This window comes from Myodes glareolus, chromosome 17, assembly GCF_982192425.1.
Source record: "Myodes glareolus chromosome 17, mMyoGla1.1, whole genome shotgun sequence".
Classification (NCBI taxonomy): Eukaryota; Metazoa; Chordata; class Mammalia; order Rodentia; family Cricetidae; genus Myodes; species Myodes glareolus.
In genome coordinates, this window is record NC_142042.1 from 60,363,420 (window position 1) to 60,381,237 (window position 17,818).

The 17,818-nt window shown below is 42.9% G+C and overlaps 1 protein-coding gene across 2 annotated transcripts in view; it reads left to right on the top strand.

Moving 5' to 3' along the window:
- Positions 1-442: 442 nt before the first annotated feature.
- Gphra (golgi pH regulator A) overlaps positions 443-17,818 on the top strand; it is a 38,491-nt gene continuing 21,115 nt past the window's right edge. Inside the window, exons 1-4 of one of the 2 annotated variants that reach the window (XM_048447117.3) lie at positions 443-611; positions 11,584-11,643; positions 12,893-12,996; positions 17,654-17,760. In XM_048447117.3, the coding sequence (XP_048303074.2) occupies positions 570-611; positions 11,584-11,643; positions 12,893-12,996; positions 17,654-17,760 (313 nt within the window). In that variant the 5' untranslated portion in view covers positions 443-569. The remainder of the gene's footprint in view (positions 612-11,583; positions 11,644-12,892; positions 12,997-17,653; positions 17,761-17,818) is intronic. The other variant, XM_048447107.3, reaches the window with a different exon arrangement.

Consider the following 17,818-nt stretch of genomic DNA (forward strand, 5'->3'; position numbering starts at 1 on the left):
CTTAGTGTCTGATTAAAACCTTACCTGCCTGTCCACCGTCACTTCACCTGTAGATGTGACATTGTTTTTAAACCAAGTAAAAGCTGTCACCTTTACAACACATGTATTGATTTAAAGCCTAAGTCGTTACTTCAACTTATTTTTATTTTTTGCAGTGCTGGGGATGCAATTCAGTGCCTCTCTGCAACTCTCAGTCCAGTAATTGCTAACTTCCTGTTTTTAGCCTTTTTTTAAAGGCAGTACTACTTAAAACAAGACGTTACTTCTCAGGCCTCAGCGCCTTCTGGCTCGCAAGAACTGAACTTGCATTGGGCTTAGCCTACTCTGCCTTTTCCAGCCCGCGGAACTGAGCGCTGCGCGGCCTCCAGCCCTGCCCACCCTCACCTGCTGTGCAAACAGGGATGCGACCGCTGATTGGCTGGCTGCGGCGCAGCTTGATGGCGTAAGCACGCGACAGTCCAGCCCGGATGGCTGGGGGCGAAGGCCGCTTACTGCTGCAGCTGGAGTGTCTTAACTTGCAGCTTCTCTGAGGGGTAGACAACTGGGCATGGGCCTCCCGGGGCTTCGCCATGAGCTTCCTGATCGACTCCAGCATCATGATCACCTCCCAGGTGAGCCGCCGCCGGCCCTCGCGCGCTTCGGAGAACCCGGATTTGCTCAGCCAGTGCCCTAGCCCGGATGGTATGGGCTGACTTGTGGCCCTGTCACTCACCTAGCGTGCATCCCACCCCCTGACGTGGGGGTCCGCGCGGGGGCCGGTGCCACCGGGTGGGGTGGGGGCAGTTCCTTCAGTGTCCCGAGGCATCGGGCTGCGCCGTGGACCGCGGAGCCTGGAGAACTGTGGCTCCGGGCGGGAGGCCCACGGCGGCGTGTGGGCCAGAGCTGAGTGCTGCGCCTAACCCGTGTAGGCTTAGCCGGATCCGGGTGCCGACGTGTTTACCTCTACGACTTCCGAGTCTGACGTTTCCTTTGTGCCGTGACACCTCCGCTTCGTCCTCTCCTTGCTGTCCACTCTTTGCTGATCGCGGTCAGAACCTCGTTGCTTCTCGGTTGGCCACCTCCATTCTTTTCTGTAGTCGACACCCACTATTATACAAAACTGTGGGCGAATATAAACCACTGATAAGTCCTGCTCTCCAGTAGCTTCATCTAGTGAGCCTCTTGCTTTCCCTACGTCCGTGCTTCTCGAGGGTCCCCTTCCCCGCTAATGTTTATCACAGTGTTGACAACATGTACGCATTTATGTGCATAACTGTGTACTCGCCTCCAAATGCAAGCACTCACTAAATAATGGGTGACTAGCAGAAGTTCTTCCGATTATTGCTCTTGCCCCCTCATCTTTCCAGTCAAAGATTTTCTCTTCATCGCACCCGAACGACAAGTGAAGGAAACAGTTCCCTTCAGGAACCTAAAGTAAGATAATATTCCTAGGTTTAAACCCTCCAGACATCTAGGGTTTGCACTGCTGACTGCGGAGCCTTGTCCTTGCCTCTAGAAAACTTTGATGACAACACAAGACAATATTAGACAAGAAAAAGCCACTCGGTTTCACCATTCTAACATAATAACTATTTTCCTTTTTCAAAATTAATACTATCCAAATACATTTGGTTGTTTCTGTTGCCAGCATAGTTTTAAAATGTGTGAATACAGAAAATTCTGGACACACAGCCTTCTTCTTAAAACCTCTCGACACCTCCCTCTTATCCTTCATAACAACACACAATGGCTTTAGCTTTAGTACCGAGTCAAGAAAAAAAAACAATATTTAAGTTTTAAGTGACATTTTCCCCCATGGAACAATATAAATGTCAGAGAATTGAGCTTGTAGCTCAGTGGTATAGCACTTGACTAGAGTATGCAAAGCCCTGTGTCCTTTGCCAGCCCCTTAAGAATACAAAATTAAAAGTGTAAATAGAAAATTGCCATCCACTTTTGCCTGTGAAATTGTGAATATAATTCAAAAGTTAACCCAAGAGCATAATGACTTTCTAGTCTTTTAAATTTGTAACCTTTAACTTTTACAAATATATCCAAATGAAATATTAAATTTAATGGATCAAACAATGCTTTATATTGAGTATCCCTAGCCCATATGTTTATGGGGACATTTTATTATCATTGAGGTGTTAATGAAAATAAAAATATCACCTCGGGGAGGCTTTATTTGCTCCGTATCAATAACCAAAGTGGCCTTTTGTTCCGGCCACTTTCTTTCTCGTTTCTTCTTTATTTCTCTGCTGCATGAAATCCAAGGTAGTATCTTCCTTAATATGTCTGTAGTCCCTCACATCCGAGTCAGTTGCTGGAGAGTAGAGACCTAGTCAGTCTTAGTTTAATAGAGAGCTCCTCCCTAGGGAAGCATGCTTAACTGGAGAGCAACACATACACCAGTTTTCCAGCTTGGTATGAACTGAAAGGTTTATGAAATGCAACCGGAGGCTTCATATCAAACCCTGTCACCTCAGGCCAGTGAGATGGCTAAGCAGGTGAAGACACTCCACACAAGCCTGACAACCTGAGTTAGATTCTTGGTGCTCACAATGGAAGGAGAGAACCAACTCCCTAAGTTGTCCTCTGGCTTCTACTAATGCACTGTGCATGTACTAGCATGCTCATGTGTGTATCCACGTGCGCACACATGTAATACTTAATATTAAATTCTTAAAACTTACTATCTTAGACATTTTTGTTTGCCATTCCATATAAGCACAAGGTCTTCAGTATGCCTTACAAGCCTCTTACCTTAAGACACTGAAGTTAGCTCTTTAGCCTTGACTCTCACTCGCTATGTCCTCATTTCAGTTTATACTTTATAGACTTCCTGGACTTCTTTTAGTTTCTTAACCTGGATGCACCTTTGTGCCTCCAAGTTTTCAGAGTCTCTTTTCTCCTCTGGGATCCTCTCCCTCATCCCTTTCACTCTTTCTCCTGGCCAACTGCTGTTCAGCCTTCAGATCTCAACTTGGGTGTCCAAGTACTTCTCCCAGTCCAGGTTAGACCAATGTTTCTATTCTTGTCACCTTGGTCCTTTTCACTCACTTCCCTGTGGGCTGTCATACCACCTGTAATGACTTGTTATCTCCTTCGTGGTTATAAACCCTTTGAGAGCTGCAGTTTTGCTTTCTCAGTTCCTGTTCTATGTCTGGAACCTGCCACATATCAATTGCCAATAAATATTAGCTAATGAATAGAGGCACGAATAAATACTCAAGGAAAGTGTCTTCTCCGGGTAATTCTTGAGAACTGTTCTGCCAATCATCTTTTTTTAATCTATCCTACTTTCCAAATTTGAAGTCGTTTCATAAAAGCGACTGCCACCTAACTTCTGTGGAGTCATCAGTTCAGCTGTGTGAACTTATCAGTTCCAGACTACTCTCGTAAGTGCCAGCAGTACACTGTAAGCCAAGGTCAAGGGTCTGCTTTGCACAGTTCTAAGATTGTTCAGGTCTTTTTAATAAGCCATGCAGGTCCCCGTTTATTTGAAGAAAACAATAAAGATTGAAGTTACTTTTTCCCTCTATAACCTTGCCAGAGTTTGTAGTTGTCCTGAATATAATAAATCCTCTAATTCCTGTTTTGTTTTTAAGACAGGGTCTCACTGTTTCCCAGACCTAACCTCAAATTTCTGGGCTCAAGGGGTCCTCCTGCTTTGCTTCCTGTGTAGCCACACAGCAGGCCTGGGCAAGCACACCAGCTGTAGCTGTTCATTCGTGTGCTTGTAATTTAAAAGTCCTTTCGGTGGAGCCTTGTCAGTGAGCACAGGGTAACACGTTAGAGCCAGATAGCTGTCTCTTGTTTCCCATTCCATGTATATCATTCACATATATGTATGTATATTGTCTATGTTTAGCCACGTGACTTGGTACCTTTTCTTAGTGAGGCATTCTCATCTTGCTTCCTCTGTGTCTTGGTGGTGACTGCAGACTGAGTCTTTCCTTTTCCCAGAATTCTCCTAGTCTGGTCACCCTGCCTATACTTCCTGCCTGGCTACTGGCCAATTCTCATTTTGTTAAACCAGTATGAGTGACAACTTTTTCCAGGGTACAAAAGCATTACCCCACAGCATCAGCGACCCTCATCTTTCCAGAATAGTTAAAGCTCCTCAGATGGCATGTTGGGCTTTTGGTGATGGGTCTCCTGCTTCTCCTCCCTATTATTGTTTTTAAACTTTCTCCTTAATAGACATTATCTTCTGCCACCACCCAGCCATGTAGTTGCCAGTGTGTGCCAACATCAAGTACCCACCTTTGTTCATGACCTTTGCTGTCTTTGTCCCATCTTCCTGTTCCTACCACCTTTGTCTTTTACTTGCCTGATTTGTTTTCTTTTGTTTTGTTTGTTGGTTAAGACAGAGTTTCTCTGTGTAACAGCCCTGGCTGTCCTAAAACTCACTTTTTAGACCAGATGGCCTCAAAGTCTCAGAGATACCAGCCTCTGCCTCCCAAGTGCTGGGATTAAAGGTGTGTCAGGAATAATTTTTAATATTTTAATGATTAAAAACCTTGGAACCTCTGTAGAAAAATGCAGTACTCCCTAAATTTGCACATGGTATTAGGGTCTCACCTCAGATTGCGACCTTCTTCAATATCACCTCCAGGAAACCTAACAAACCTGTAGAGAGTGGTCTGGTCCCTCTGCTGTGTACTTTACAGGGTCAGGCTCAGGCCCCTCCACTGCTCATCCACATCACATTATTTAGTGCCTTCTTCACCACTGTACTGTGGCTCTTTGGGATGATAATTGTCTTACTCATCTTTCAATTTCTAGTGGCGAGCACCCCACTACAGACGTTTTTACAGGGAACATTATTTACAAAGAGCAAGCAACCAACCCTAATCCTTATTGTGACAGCTTTTATTTCAAAACCCATTTCATCAAGCATTATAAAACCATGTGCTCAGTGCCTTGATAAGGGAAAATAAATATGATTATACAGAAAGCGTGCTTGATCTGTAGTTGGGAGGCTAGAGAAGGTCTTCCAGAGGCCACATACATTCACTAAGACCTGTGGGATTATCTGCAGAGAGAGCTGGAGAGAGTTCCTGTCTGGGACCACAGAAGTCGCAATATGAGAGAACATGTCTCCAGAACCGGGAGAAGTTGTGCCTAAGTAGATGTTGGGTTGGCTGGAAGGACAGGCTGGAATAGCTTGTGCTGACCTGCTCATGCGTTTAGACTCCTGCTATAGTCAATAGGAAGGGCGTAAAAGAATTTTATTCATAAAATTCCCAACCAATACAAGAAGAAAAGAGGATGTGTGTGTGTGTGTGTGTGTGTGTGTGTGTGTGTAGTTACCTCAGGGATGAAGCTTTCAGATCAGATCCAGCTCTAATCATCCGAGTCTTGTGTCTAAAGTGCTTGGTTCTTCAGCTATGGGGATTTCCATTTCCTTCCAACCTCCAAGTGGGGTTGCCGAGACACCAACCGTAGCCTTATTGTTCCGAGAGTCTTTTGGACTTTGCTGACCAACAGTTTGAAAAGAGGTTTCTTATGCCAGGTGTTAGATTTTTATTAGACAGTCTGTGGCTCTTGTGGGGAACATTGTCGGCCAGATTGCCATAACTTCATTTTAATATAGTTTATTTTATGTGCATTGTGTTTTGCCTGCATGCATGTCTATATGAGGGTGTCGGGTTCCTTGGAACTGGGCTTACAGACAGTTATGAGCTGTCATGTGGGTGCTGGGAATTGAACCCAGATTTTCTGGGAGATCAGACAGTGCTCTTAACTACTGAACCATCTCTCTAGCCCCATAACTTCCTTTTGGGTGGATGGATGGATGGATGGATGGATGGATGGATATGAAGACACATGTGTTATATGTAATATTAGTTAATTATAAAATAATGTTTCTTTAAGATTCTCTTAAACATTCTTGGAGCTATTTATCTCTCCTCCCTTTCTCCTTTTGACTTCTTCCTAATGAAAGCCCTTTCCCCTTTTCCCCTTTATATTGTTCCTGTCCTGCTGTCGTTCTCTCTGGTGCCTGTTTACTAGCCTGCTTCCTCCAGGTTGTATGTCACATCTGAAGAGTTGGATAGGAGCCTAAAGATAAGAGACAACATGTTTTGTTTTTCTTGGTCTGATTTACCTCACTCAATATAGTATTTTCTGGTTTCCTCCATTTACCTGCAAATACCGTGAGTACACTCTTCTTTACAGCTGAATTCCATTGTCTGTCTACACCACATTTTCATCATCCATTCATCAGTTGAAGGACTTTTATGTTGTTTCCGTGTTCTAGCTATTGTGAATTAGAGAGGTAGTGAGCATGGCTGAGCAAGTGTCTGTGGAGTCTTCAGACATATATCATGGAGTAGTATAGAGAATTTTCCGTATTGGTTTCCATAAAGTCTCCACCAGTTTGCCGTCCCACCAAGAGTGAGCGAGGGTTCCCTTTTCCCTACATCATCCTTCAGCATTTGCTGTTCCTTGTTCTGTGACCTGAGCCATCATGGCTGGGAAAGATGACATTTCAAAGTTGTCTTGCCGTGCATTTCCATAGACATTTCTTAGCGGTTTCGTTTCTTTTGAGAACTCTGTATAAATCCATTTTTAGAACAGTGTTTTGGGGGAGGTTTCTATTTTTTTAGTTCTTTATATATTCTGGATATTAATCCTCTGCAGGATATGTAGCTGACAAGATTCTCTCCCACTCCGTGGCTTCCTCTTCGCCTGGTTGTTGCCCAGGTTGTGCAGAAGCGTTTTACTTTCATGAGTCCCACTGTTCAGTTGTCTTCCTGAGCCCCTGGACAAAGGAGTCTTCTTCAGAAAGGCCTTACCTGCACCTGCGTCTTTAGGATCCAGCTTGTATTTTCTTCTAGCAGTTCCGGTGTTTCAGGTTTTACATTGAGGTCTTTTATTCATTTGTACTTAGGTTTAGTGCAAGGTGATAGATATGGGTCTAATTTTATTCTTCCGCATGTGAGCATCTAGTTTTCCCAATATCATTTGAAGATGCCGTTGTTTCTCAGTGTATATTTTTGGTATCTTTGTCAAATATCATATGGCTATATTTATATGTTTGAGTTTTTTATTCTGTTCCTTTGGCCTACACATCTGTTTCAGAGCCAGCAACGTACTGTTTTTATTCCTATACCTCTGTAATATATCTTGAAGTCTGGGGATGGTAATCTCTCCAGTATTGTTCTTTTGCTCAGAATTGCTTTGACTAGCCCGTGTCTTTTGTAGTTCCAAATAAATTTTAGGATTTTTTTTTAAATATTTCTGTGAGTAATGAGATTGGAATTTTTTATCGGGATTACACTGAATCTGTAAATTGCTTTTGACATAATGGTCATTTTCACAATTTGAATTCTACAATCCATGACCATGGGCTGTCTTTTCATTTTTAGTGTCTTTCTCAATCTCTTTCTTCAGAAAATTAAAGCTTTCCACTGTAGAAAGCTTTCCTCCGCCTCCTTGGTTAGAGTTATTCTCGGGTACCCTGTTTCCTTTAAAGCTGTTGTGAATGGGAGCGTGCATGTGACCTCTTTCTCAGAGTTTGTTGTTCGTACATAGAAAGGCTATTGATTTGTACACATTTATTCTATATCCTGCCGCTTTGCTGAAATTGGTAATCATTCTAGAGTTCTCTGGTGGACTTTGTGGGATCTCTTAAGTATGACATTTCATCTGCAGATAGAAATAATTTAACTTATTTTCTTATTTGTACCCCTTTAAATTTTTTCCTCTTGCTTTATCGCTCCAGCTAAAGCTTTGTGAACTATATTGAAAAAGAGTGGGGATGGTGGCCAGTCATAACTCATTCCCAGTTTTAATGGCATTGCTTCAAGTTTTTCTCCGTTTAAAGTGAGGTTAATGTGCATTGTCATATATAGCCTTCATTATGCTGAGTTATGTTCTCTCCAGTCCTACTCTCTGTAGGATTTTTATCACAAAGGTATATTGAATTTTGCTAAAGGCCCTTTCTGCATCTATTGAAATGATTCATGTGATTTTTGTCCTTAAGTTCACTTACGCTATTTATTAAACTTATTGACTTGTGTATATTGAACCATCTCTGCATCTCTGAGATAAAGCCAGTTTTATTGTGTGGGTAATTCTTTTGGTATATGCTTATATGTGGTTTGTTAGCAGAGTCTGTTTTTAATGAAGCCTCCTGCATCTCCCTCTCCTTAGTTCTGACTATGCTTGAGCTATGGTGAGGGCTGCAGCTAATGCTTTCTTCTTCTGACTTTTGCATGTTTAAGAACTGAGGTGATGATGGGAATTAGGGCCCAGGCTGTATTGTGGGTAAGTTTTCTCTTAAATCCTCCATTCTTCTTTAGCTCTTGAACCCCATCCTTGTCTTCAGAATTTGGGTCCCTTCTGTGAGGTTTCCTGGGTTTTGAGTGCTTATTATCATCGTGTGTCTTTTGCAGACTCCATCTCTCTAAGAGGAAGTTCTGTGCCCTCAGGATCCTAATCCGACCTGTGAACCGCTTCCTTTCTCAGTTTGCCTTCCACCTCTTGTCTGGGGTTTTTTGTTTGTTTCTATCCATGTTTTCTTTTCTGAGCTGCCTGGCGAGTTACTGGATCATGTTCCCAGAATCTGGATTTGACAGAGACTTTTACTGTCTGGGGGACCAGCCTCCAGCAGTGCAGGGCCCAAAGGGAATCTACTGACTCAACAAGTACTATGAGTTTTGTATCTGAGGGGCTTAGGAAAGGCAGTCACACACGCTCTTGATGGTTTCCTTCAGGCCTTTCCTTTATTCTTCTTTTGCATTTTCTATTCTTTATTTTCCTGGTGATTTCCTTCTCACATTCTTGATGCTTTCCTTCTAACGCTTTCATTCTTGGTGTTTTCTCGTTTTAACTATTATCTTTATTCTTTTTCTTTTTTTTATACACCCCAGAAAAGTCTTTCAGGCAATATAACAATTACCATGTGGTTATATTCTGTTTTTCAAGTGAATGATTGCAATGAATACAAATATAAAGCAGCGTGGTTTCCGTGTCCCTTACACCTCCCAACATTGAGATTAGAAGAATTTCAACTAACTGGGCTACTGAGACTCAATTGTTTTTCTTAATCATTAACCCAAGCCACAGTCTGCATGGCTCCTCAATAGAAACCCATGTTTCTAGCTGGGTGACACTTCCTTGTTTTATTTTTTTATCATCAAAGCTCTGTGTAAACTAACATTATTATTATTATCAATGAGTCAGTACAGCTTAGGAAGAAATCATCTTCATAATAATCCACAGGTAAAAATGCCCAGCAGAACAGGCATTTTCAGAATCCATGAGATAAACACACACATTACAGGGAGTGGGGCTCCCCCCACACCATTCACACCATGCCAGACACCAGAGAAAGTGGCAGCGGCAAACATGGAAAGACACTCTGGAGTCTGTGGTCTCGGGGCCTTACCCAGCCGAGGTTCACTCATGGGGGTTTTCCTCCTGGTGGGCTGACACCACTGCTCCTCTGACATGGCCACCGGCAGGCGACCCTGTCTCCGACTGGTTATTGTTGTGTCTGAGACTGCGCAGCTGTTGCTGTCAGCTTTGGCTCACTCGTCCCCTGCTCTCACACATAGACTGGATCCTCAGTGAGCGCTCCTCCTGCTTTGGACTTGCAGAACACTGGAGTGTGACATCTTCGTGGTGACATCTAATGAGAATAGTTTGTTGGGACTCATCGGCCAGGACCTCATGCTTTTTCTTTTCTATTTAATAATTCTTTTCATACAGAATGTTTTGATCATATTCTCCCCCCTCCCCAGCTCTTCCCAGCTCTTCCTCACCTCCCTACTCTCCCAACAGCATGTTTTCTCTCTCAAAACAGAACCAGTGAGACAAAAGAATTACACAATGAAGCATGGCGCCTGTTTTGTGTTGGCCAGTTATTCCTGAGCATGGCCCTGGAGTGTGGCTGATACACCCCGTTACCTCCATTGGAGAGAACTTATTTTCTCTTTTCCAGCAGGTGTCAATTGCAATAACTTCTTCCTTAGGGGTGGGACTGTATGTCCGCATCCCCTTCTCAGTGCCAGGACTTTGTCTGGTTTAAGCCTGTGTAGGTCTTGTGTGTGTGTCACAGCCCCTGTGTGTTCTTATGCAACATGCAAAGGTGCAGTTTTTGATTGGCCAGCAGGACCTGCTGTGTTTGTTTCTTTCTGAGTAGCAGCTTTCTTTACCTGTGGTCTTTTAGTTTTTGTATATTATTTTAAGAACTGTGGACCAGGCAGAGATGGTACACATCTTTAATTCTAGCACTTGAGAAGCAGAAGCAGGTGGATCTCTGTGAGTTTGAGGCCAGCCTGGTCTACAATATGAGTTCCAGGACAGCCAGGGCTGCATAGTGAAACCCTGTCTGGGGGGGAGGGGACGACAAACAAACAACAACAAAATGAAAAAATAAACAAACCCTAAACTGTGGTTTGGGCACTACTGGCCCTCTGTTTCTGTTCCTGCTTTGATAACAGAGCAGTGCTAAGACCTGCCCTGGATGCTTCAGTGCATTCCATAGTCATAACTTTACAGTATTTGTCAGCCTGGAAGGTGTTAAAGTAAGGTGTAGGAAAAGAATGATTGAACCCATAACTCAGGTACGGGGTGCTGGCATCAGCAGATAATAGGTGTAAATGGAGGTTTCTCTCCCACCCACCAGTTCCTGAATAACCACAAAGAGACTTAATATTACTTATAAATGCCTGGCCGATGGCTCAGGCTTATTACTAGCTAGCTCTTACGTTTAAATTAGCCCATATTTCTTATCTATGCTTTGCCATGTGGTTCGTGGCATATTACCTCATTTTCTACATGTCTTGCTTCCTTGGCGACTGGCTGGCTGCATCTCCCAGACTACCCTTCTCCTGTATCTCTGCTTGGACTTCCTGCCTCTCTCTATCCTGCCTTACCACAGGCCAAAGCAGCTTATTTATCAACCAATGAGAGCAGCACATATTCACAGCATACAGAAAGTCCATCCCACAGCAAATAGGTGTACTCTGTGGAAACAGGCTGCTGAACAGACATGATGGGGTGGGCAAGGTGTAGTCCAGTAGGGCTTGGATGGGCTGTTGTCAGCAATTATCATTGGTATATAGAGGTAATTGCCAACTGACTGGGTTTTCCTGAACATGTGGGTAACAGGTAACCAGACAAGTGGAAATTGGGATTGATCTGTACCAGAAACGCTTCATGCTCATTTAGGAGATTTGGAAGGAGCATAAATGCCCCAGGATTCTTTTTTCTGGGGAATAAATAGCTCTGTTTCTGTGAAAGCTTGACATTCTGCTTGGCTAGCGTATGACCCGTGGCACCAGCCTGACACTGAGTAGGCCTTTGTTTGTTTGCCGACTTCTATAGGTTATAAACTGGTTTATAGCATTATGGGAAAATATATGTATTTCCATTTTTGTCTACCTTAAAATTCATTCTGTACAATGAATAATTTAAAAAATTCTAAGAGTATCTAAGTGTCTCTTTCCAATGTCATAAGTGGGTCTCATTTTTAATCTCTAAAAATAACTGTCTAGCTAGCAGACATTTTATCATAAAATAATCTCTATGAGGCATTTGTCAAAAGAAGGTGGATCTTGACATTTTATCTTTCTTCTCCCCTAGATACTGTTTTTTGGATTCGGTTGGCTTTTCTTCATGCGACAGTTGTTTAAGGACTATGAGGTGAGAAGAAACCATTTTATGCTTTAGTTTGTTTAGAATGGAACAAGAAAAATGGTTCCATGAAAAAAACCGAAAAAACCTTTCCGGGCAGTGGTGGTGCACGCCTTTGATCCCAGCACTCAGGAGGCAGGAGCAAGCTCCTCTGAGTTCGAGGCCTGCCTGGTCTATAGCGTAAGTTCCAGGACAGATAGGAATACACAGAGAAACCCTATCTTTAAAATCAAACAAAAAGATTGTGTTCACTTCCTCAGATAGAAAACCTGTGCCAGTCAAGAATGTGCAATTCTGAAACTACATACGATGACCAGGCTTCACTGATGACTCAGCTATCTTCTTACTAACTTACGTATCACAGTGTTTTGAGACTGGGCCTTGCTATGTATCTCAGGCTGGCCTGGGACTCCCTGTATAGCTCAGGCTGAGACTAGTAACTCATAAGCAATCCTCCTGCTTCAACCTCTTCAAGTGGTAGTGGGATTACAGGCATGTACCACCAGGCCCTACGAGTTTGGAGGATTTAAAACCAGAAACCACAACAAAACTAAGAATAAGGAAGACCATCATTTTGTCATTTGGGGGCCGTATACCCCAAAAGCAGATGCTTATTTTCAAGAGGAAATTTAATTTCTAATGCCTGGAACGTACCCTTTTAGTCCACAATTGCCAGCCTTCAAGTTTAAGTCAACACCCAAATCCCAAAGCTACTCTGTGTTTTGTTTGTTTGTTTGTTTGTTTGTTTGTTTTATTTTTAAGATCCTATGCTGGCCATTTTCTAATATAACTTCACTACTTAGTTATCTGGACACTTTGGAGGCATCTCTAAGATGTTCATTCGTAAGTCTCCTCTGTAGTTTTAGGAAGAGTTTGGAAGAGCCCAGGATCCTAGAGAATCTGTATATTCTAAGGCCTCTCAGGAAAGTTCTAGAGCCGATGTGAGCTCAACAGTGTCGAAGAACTGTTAACTTTAACCATGCGTGCAGACCTTTTTCCTTTCTGTCATTGACATCAGGCATCTAAATGCTGCTTGTGGCCCAGACATTTCATCCTTTGTGCTTTAAATTCCCCAACCGTGAGAAGATTCTGGTAAGAGGCGGCCATGATTCCTAAGTGCTGCCCACTTTGATTGTGTAACCCAGGTTTCTGCTTCAGACTACAGAATTCAACACAAGTTTTCAGACTTGCCGTTGGAAGATTGTGCATTCAGAATGTCAGGGAAGGAAATGACTGGCTTCGCATCTGACTTTAACAGGTGCGGCAGTACGTTGTGCAGGTGATCTTCTCCGTGACATTTGCATTCTCGTGCACCATGTTTGAGCTCATCATCTTCGAGATCCTGGGAGTTCTGAGCAGCAGGTGAGTGCCGGCCCGGCATCCTTTCCCCGGAAGTGTGAGGTGAGTGCCGGTCCGGCACCCTTTCCCCAGAAGTGTGGTGCCTCTCTTTCAGTACATGTGCCTCCTGGATGCCATGGTGGAAAGTAGCTACCATGCGGCTGTAGGTTAGTCTCAGGAGCTGCAGTGATCGCCAAAAATGGTTACCTAGTAACAGGTTCAGCGAGATGTCTCCAGGGGAAACTGCCCTGACCATTAGCTCTGCAGAACCCCCTGAGCGTGAGGCTATAGGAGTCCCTGTCCTGGGCTAGCAGCTCTCTGATTCTCAGACTCTGACCAAATGCTAGTCACACCCCCCAACTTGGCCGCCACTTGAAAAGATCAAAATTCCTCAGCTATTTAAGAACTTCAAGGAAGATTGATCTCCAGTTTGTCTATCTTACCCACCCCGGTTAATTTTACATGTAGTCGGGTGGATTGAACTGAGAATGGTTTTGAAAATGTCTTTCTAAAGTACCTCCTGGAGCTTGGTTATAGCCGTGACTCCCCTACTCTAGACTTGTTCCATAGTAATCCAAACCTTGTCTGGATGAGCTATGGAGGATGGACAAGTAATTTTTATGCTATTTGCTAGATTGCATTATCATAACATGGATATTTTACTCTCTTGGTAGAATTTAGCAAACTTTTCTGTGAAGGACTAGATAGTAAATATGTCAGACTTTGTAAGCTATAGGGTGTCTTCCATAACACTCAGATCTGCCCTTGTAAAGTAGAAGCGCTGTAAGTGGTACAGAAACAAACGAGTATAGTCCTGCCCCAGTGAAACCTCTTTGTGAAAGTTGCTAGGTGCAGGGTCCCTGGTTCGCTGACCATAGAGCTGAGCGGTAGTCATGGTTAGAGCACACTTGCTGTTTGTGGTGCATTGTATCCCCAAACTCACAACCCACGGTAATCCTTTCCCGTCAGAAACGGTCTGGCTTTAGTGCGCATTTCTCGCATTCCTCAGTTTACCTTAGAGCGCAGAAATGAGTGTCACTCAAGTCCAGTTCAGGTTCATTTTTCGGACGGGCTTTGTTTAGGCTGAAACATGTATGCACCTATATCTCTTTCTTCATGCCAACATTTGGCCCAGGTGTGGACAGAAATGTGGACCTTGATCACATGGTCTGTCTTGCATTCACTAGATTCGGAATAACTTTGAGAAGAGAATTTTGCCTCTGAATGAGTATTCCTTTGACATACCTCTAGGTAAGGATGTAGGCATCCTGTTCACATGCAGAGGATTGTTTGGATCCTTTTTTTTCAAGATCACTTTATTTCCTGTTCAAAAGACCAGCTAAAACATGTGACTGCTTTTCTTAAGTGTAACAGTGTTTTACCTGCATGCATGTTAAGTGTGCCATGTGTATGCCTGATACCTAGGTTAGGGGCATCAGATCCTCAGGCACTGGAGTTACCATGTGGGTGCTGGAAACTGAACCTGGGTCCTCTGCAAGAACTGACCTTTAATCGGCAGTACAAGTAACACTTGGACTCAGATCTCCCGCCTCCCGGCCTGCCCCAGAAGCCAGCTGAAGTACTGTGTAGACTGCCTAGAGGACGCGTGGCTCCTCTGCCTTTTTACATATTCTAGCTGGGTGGACTCAGAGAGCAGAAGCTGTCAGTGCAAACAAACACATCTGCACTAGGTGACTCTGGCTCCCTGTCGGCTCACTGCTACAGGCTTTTCATTCATGATGACTGCCATCTGTAATAAGGGGAAACGGTAAGGACAACCTTCCGTGACCCATAGAAGTTTCTTTGGGAAGAATATTGTTCAGGACATTGTTAAGTGCAATCCTATGAAATCTTAGGGGAAATCTAGTTATCTGGGTCATAAGTCAGTAATAATTATGACCAATTTGGTTTATTTTCTTATAGCCACTGATTTATCTGTTTGATTAAATCATCTATTTTATATAAATTATTAGACAATTTAGAGCTAATTTAGTGTCCCACCTATAGCAAGTTTGCAGAATTCTTACTTCATAACAGCCATCAGGACTAGCCCAGTGTTTTACCTGCCTTTACTATTGCCATTCATTTCTCCTGCTTCCTCAGTTTGCGTACTTATTCTGTGTTTCCCACATCCTAGTAAGCTACCCACCATTTACCCGTGTGTGTGTGTGTGTGTGTGTGTGTGTGTGTGTGTGTGTGTGTGTGTATAACAGGGCCTGAGTGGAAGGACACTGTTGAAAATGAATAGCCTTCCCAAGAACAGGAGAGCAGTGTTTCAAGCCACCTGTCTAATTAGGATTTCTTTCTGAGACGTATAAAGTGATCTTATAATTCAGTAGTAAAGTAGCATAGATAAAAAAGTGAGTGTACAACAGTCGGAAAATATAGTTCCATGGTAGAGTAGCAGTACCTAGCATGCATGGGGCCCCAGGTTCAATCCCCAGTTCCATAAAAGGAACGAGGAGAACAAAGTATAGGAAGTAGACAAAAGGTCTGAATGGGCGTTTGTCCAAAGATAATAGAGATGGCAGTAAACACGTGGAAAGAGGGTCAGTGTCATTAACCATCAAAGACTTGCCAGTCAAAACCCCAGTGCTGGAGTACCTCCCACCAAGATGGCTAAAGACAGCCGCAAGTGGTGTTAGAGCCAAAGAGCGGGAACCATGTGCACTGATTTGGTGGCAGTGCCATTCCGTCGCCATGTGAAGAGAAATAAAACCATGGCCATGTTCCACCTAACACAAATGTTCACAGCGTCACAGTAATAGTTTAAAGTTAAAACAGCCAAATCTGTATTGACTGCTGAATTGATGAAGAAGGGGGGAATTTACTCAGCCAACAGAAGGGTGAAAATGACTGACAGATGCTATAGTGTGGATGAACCTTACAAACCCTATGCCAAGTGGACACAGCTAATCACCAAAACAGACCACATATGATAGGATTGAATAAAATAATTAAAGTCATGGCTACAGAGATCTGTGCATATACTAAAGACCTTTGGATTATACACTTCAGGTGGGTAAATTATTTATCAAAAAAAAGCTATTGTAAAAAATAAAAGTACTACCTTTTAAAATTTATTTTCTTTTTACTTATTTATTTTGAGAAAGGGTCTCACTGTATAGCCCTGGCTAGATTGGGACTTATTTAGACCAGGCTGACCTCAAACACATAAAGATCTACCTGCCTCTTCCTTCTGAGTACTAGGATTAAAGATGTGTGCTACTATGCCCTATATAAAATTTTTAATAGATAAAATTATTTTATAAATATTAACGAGAGTTGTGCATGTCAAATCTTTAGATCAAACTATGAAAGAGTTTGAGTCTTTGTTGCTCAGAATTGCTATTAACATATGTTTTCCTTCAATGATTTTTATTTAATTTTTATTACATTTATCTATTGGGGAGGGGCACATATAGGTCCCTGCATATATGTGGAAGTTGAACAACTTCAGGGGTCAATATTCTTTTTCTATCATGTGAGTCCCGGCAGCAAATGCCCTTATCCACTGAACCATCTCACCGGCCCTGTTTTGGTTTGGTTTTGAGACAGGGTGTCATGTAGCCCAGGACGACCTCACACTTACTATGTGATAAAGGCTGATTTTGTGTCTTCTTGCCTCTACTTCCCAAGTCCTGGAATTATAAGTGTGTAGGACTAAGCTTTCCTTTAATTCTGTCTGTACCAGGGTTTTTGGGGGGGCACCAACCAGCTCCCAAATCCTGACACAGACTTCTTATTAAGAATGAATACTTGGTCTAGCTTAGGTTCGTTTCTGGCTATCACTTTTAACTTAAATTAACCGTTTCTCTTTATCTACCTTTTACCGCAGGGATTTTTTTTCTACTTTTCTTTCCTTCTGTATATCTTGCTTTCAGTGCTTCTTGTGTCTGGCTGGCAGGTGTCTGCCTGGCTTCTTGCCCCAGCCATGTCTCTCTTTTTCTCCCTTGTTCTCTTCTCCTCCTCCTTCTCTCATTCTCTAGAGTCTTCCTATTTATTTTCTCTGCCTGCCAGCCCCACCTAGCCTTTCTCCTGGAAAAGGATTAACCATTGAAAGTAATTCAGCTTTTTATTAGACCAATCAAGTGCCTTAGGCAGGCAAGGTGAAACAAGTGTAACACATCTTTACATAGTTAAAATGATGTTCCACATCTATTATTGTTGTTGTTGCTGTTGTCGTTATTTGTTATTATTATCATTCTTGTTACATTTAGAATCTGTTATCCATATTACCTAGTATTAACATTCTTTTTAAGGTGAAAACCTCAGCTTAAGATGGTCATGTACTCTTCAGAAATTGTTTCTTGTTTTCTTGCAAGACAGGATTTCAATGATGTCAGCCAAGCTGGCCTTGAATTCACAGTTCCTCATCCTAAATTCTGAGATTATAAGCATAAACCACTGAGGAGGGGGAAGGTTTAAAATAGGGTATCTCTCTGTAACCCTAGCTGTCCTGGAACTCACTATGTGAGACCAGGCTAGCCTCAAACTCACAAAGACTCTCTTGCATCTGCCTCCCAAGTGCTGGGAGTACAGGCGCCCAGCTGTGTAACAGTCTAGTGGGATGAGTAGATTGAGTGTGTTCGGTGTGGGCTTCAAGAGCAGGGGCCTTTGGAACACTAACAGAATGAGACTTGCCGACCTGCCCTCCAAATAGCTTTAATGTTGATTTCAGCTCCCGTTACTTTCACTGGAAGATGAACCTGTGTGTGATTCTGCTCATCCTGGTCTTCATGGTCCCTTTCTACATTGGTTATTTTATCGTGAGTAACATCCAACTTTGTGAGTATTTTGCCTCCTTACGTCAGCACCTAGACTGGGATGCATGCTTTTGGGAGTA